This window comes from Colobus angolensis, unplaced genomic scaffold (genome assembly GCF_000951035.1).
Source record: "Colobus angolensis palliatus isolate OR3802 unplaced genomic scaffold, Cang.pa_1.0 Scaffold12, whole genome shotgun sequence".
NCBI classification, from domain to species: domain Eukaryota; kingdom Metazoa; phylum Chordata; class Mammalia; order Primates; family Cercopithecidae; genus Colobus; species Colobus angolensis.
Genome location: NW_012113141.1, coordinates 12,748,868 through 12,751,971, shown reverse-complemented (window position 1 = coordinate 12,751,971; position 3,104 = coordinate 12,748,868). Strand labels below are relative to the sequence as shown.

General features: G+C 57.2%; 1 protein-coding gene across 1 annotated transcript in view; it reads right to left on the bottom strand.

Moving 5' to 3' along the window:
- Positions 1 to 3,104, bottom strand: part of ZMIZ1 (zinc finger, MIZ-type containing 1) — a 200,991-nt gene that overhangs the window by 108,409 nt on the left and 89,478 nt on the right. The window contains exon 5 of the mRNA XM_011928944.1: positions 2,783 to 2,896. Coding sequence (XP_011784334.1) covers positions 2,783 to 2,896 — 114 coding nt within the window. The remainder of the gene's footprint in view (positions 1 to 2,782; positions 2,897 to 3,104) is intronic.

Below are 3,104 nucleotides of genomic sequence, written 5' to 3'. Positions count from 1 at the left end.
GCCTTTTGCAGATGCTGTTCCATGTGCCTGAGCACTCCTGCTCCCCTCTGTTGCTTGGCAGACTCCGGCACATGAGGAAACAACCCCTCCCAGTGGCCTTGTTTGTAAAATGGGAGTAGTGACTCCCTGCCCACCTCAAAGGGTCTTTATAAGGGTCCAAAGAGACGGTGCCTAGGGAAAATACCCTGAGCACTGAAGTGTCATTTATGACACTCCCCACGACCCCCCACCAAGCCCCTTCAAGCTGCTGGCTCTACTGACCTCTAAAGGGACAGCCAGACTCAGGTGTGGCCGGGCTGCAGGACTGGGGGCCAATCCACCAGGTGCATGCCTTACACTGGGGGCAGGGAGCAGAGGCCCAGGAGAGTGGGCACTGTCTACACAGCCTCCTGTCTGTCCAGCCAGATCCCATGGGGCCCTCCCTCCTCCAGGAAGCCCTCCATGATTCCTCCATCCTGCCCTCCAAAGATGCTCCTTTCAGAGCTCCTGCCCCCATGCAAGTCATAGCCCGTCACTCTCCTGCTGACAACCCTTCAAGGGCTCCCCACTGCCCTTCCAATAATGCCCCGACTCTTCTCGCTTGGCCTGTGAGCCCTGCGTTAGCTGCTTTCTGCCTCCTTCCTCTGCTTCATCTCACACCCTTCTCCCTTCCCTGGGCTCCAGCCACCTGAACCTTCTTTCTGTTCATGAACAGAGCAAGCCTCAGGGCCTTTGCATCAGCAGTTCCCTCTGCCTGGAGCACCCTGCTTTCTCATCCTCCCAAGGAGGTCACCTCCTCAGGAGACATTTCCTGCCCTGTGCCTTTGCCCCCTCTCCCGGAGCTCTGGCATGTGTCCCTGTTTGTTCCTTTGTGGGTTCAATGTCAGGCTCCCCCTGGCAGGCCAACCCCTTGACCATGGTCCCTCTGGGGCCCAGCACAGAGCCTGGCCCCCAACAAGAGCCCAGTGAATGTTCATGAATGAACACATGGACAAGAGGGCCAAGGCAGAGCCAGTTCTTGGTCTATCCAGGCCGGCGAGGGCCACTCTCTGATTCAGTCTCCAGCCCCTACATCCTAGATAGACAGGGTCAGGCTCGGGGCAGTGTGCTGGAGACTGTGGCGGCCTGGCTGGCCACACATCACGCAAGGTCCCCACCTCCTCCATCCTCCGCTGGGGTGGAAGTGAGGGGGCCTCTGGCAACATCTGTCCCTGCCCACAGGGCTTAGCCTGGAACCAGATCCCCACAAAGAAGATTAGAGGGCTGTGGGGAGGGAGAAGGGAGCCCATGGGCTGAAGGATGAGGAAGACTGGGCAGTGCAGGTGGCTGCTCGATTTGGCCCAGTGGCCTGAGGGAGCCAGATGGTGCTGACTTCTGACAAGCAGAGGAGCCCCAGGAGGGTCCTGGCTGCGTCCCTGTCTGGCATCCCTAATGGCCAAGGGCATCCCCTCTGGAGACAGGCAGGGCCTCGGCTGGAATCCCAGGCCCACCTCTGAGGCTGTGCACCCTTGGGAAGTCAGTTACAAGTCTCAGTTTCCTCCTCTGTAAAATGGGGAGTGTTGCAGGCCAGGCTCACTGAGGGGATTTGGTGGGACGGCATATTCTGTGGGCCGGCTCCCCACCGGGCACAGAACAGATGCTTTGTCATGATAGCCCTGTTGCAGCTACTTCTTCCTCTCCAGGCCAAGGCCATGTGGGCCTTTTGCCTCCTCCCAGCTTTTCAGGAAGCCTGGTGCCCGTGGGCCACGCCCACTGTTCCCGCCTGGCCAGATATCCTCCTGGTCCCTCCTCTCCCAGCCTTAGGCTAGGCGGGCTCCCCTGCCATCTGTTTACCCACATTCCTTTCAAAGCGGACTCAGGGCCTTCTGAGCAGCTGCCCTCCCTGGTCATCACACTTATGGACACAGGCCACATGGCTGGGGACATTCCCAAGCTTTGAGTGACTTCTATGGGCCCTGTTAGATGGCAAGCTCCTTAGCCTGGCCGATCATACCACAAACTCTGGACCTGGCCCAGTTTGCAGCCTCGACTCTTCCAGTTCTCTGGCCTTTTGCAGATGCTGTTCCATGTGCCTGAGCACTCCTGCTCCCCTCTGTTGCTTGGCAGACTCCGGCACATGAAGGGTGGCTCCTTTCCTTTCCCCAGTTTTCTACGCCCCGTCCCGCCACCCAGCCAGTTCAGGATTCCCTTCTCTGTGCTGCCTTCACTGTGGACATGATTTTCTCAGTCACTTCTTTATACATCTGCCTCCTCCACTACAGAGGAAACCAGGCTCGGTGAAGCCTTATTCATCTTCAGTTTCCCCAGACTTAGCAGAGGGATCATACATGATCAATGAGAGATCAATGCTTATTTGGCTAGATGGATGGATGTAAGAGGGGCTCAATCAATGCTTACCTGAATGGATGGATGAAGACAAAAGAAGCTCCACACATGTTTGCTAAGTGAATGAATGAATGAATGACTGGATAAAAAATGGCTGAAAACCCTTTGAGAGTCTCTCTACTGTGCTTATGATGGAACAGTGACCCACAAAGTGAGCCCTTAGTCTTTCTCATCCAGTGTGGAAACCCACACAATCCCTAGGGACTGTGCCTCCTCAATTCCAGGTCCCCTGGGGGCTGTGCACGCGGGGGACACACCCAATAGGGCCATCCCCCTAGCACCAGTGTCTTCCCAGTGACCCAACTCTCACTGGTGTCACCTCCCAATGTCCGACAACCTCTCTGACACCTGGAGAGGCACACTAGCCCTCAGCTGACGTTCCTGGGCAGGAATGCAGGTGTACAGGGTGCAGACTCACCGTCAAACAGCCCATCAGGCTCTGCTCAAAGGGCCGTTGGAAGGCCCGTGGGTCTCCACACCAGTCCAGCAGCTCCGTGGCAGCATTGTGGAAGTTGGCAGGATTCTGTAAGTGCTGTGGGAAAGGAAAATGAGGTGGCTGAGGCTCCAGGAATGAGGGTAGCATGGACAGCGTGTGGGCGTCTGGAGTGGGAAGACCCCAGCCTCACTGGGGAGGAGGTTCATGGAAAGGGGTAAAGGGGTAGTTGGGATCAGTGAGCTTTCTCATGCTCAATTTCACCTCCTGTGCTCGGCATGCCTGCCCCCCTCAACCCCCACCTTCA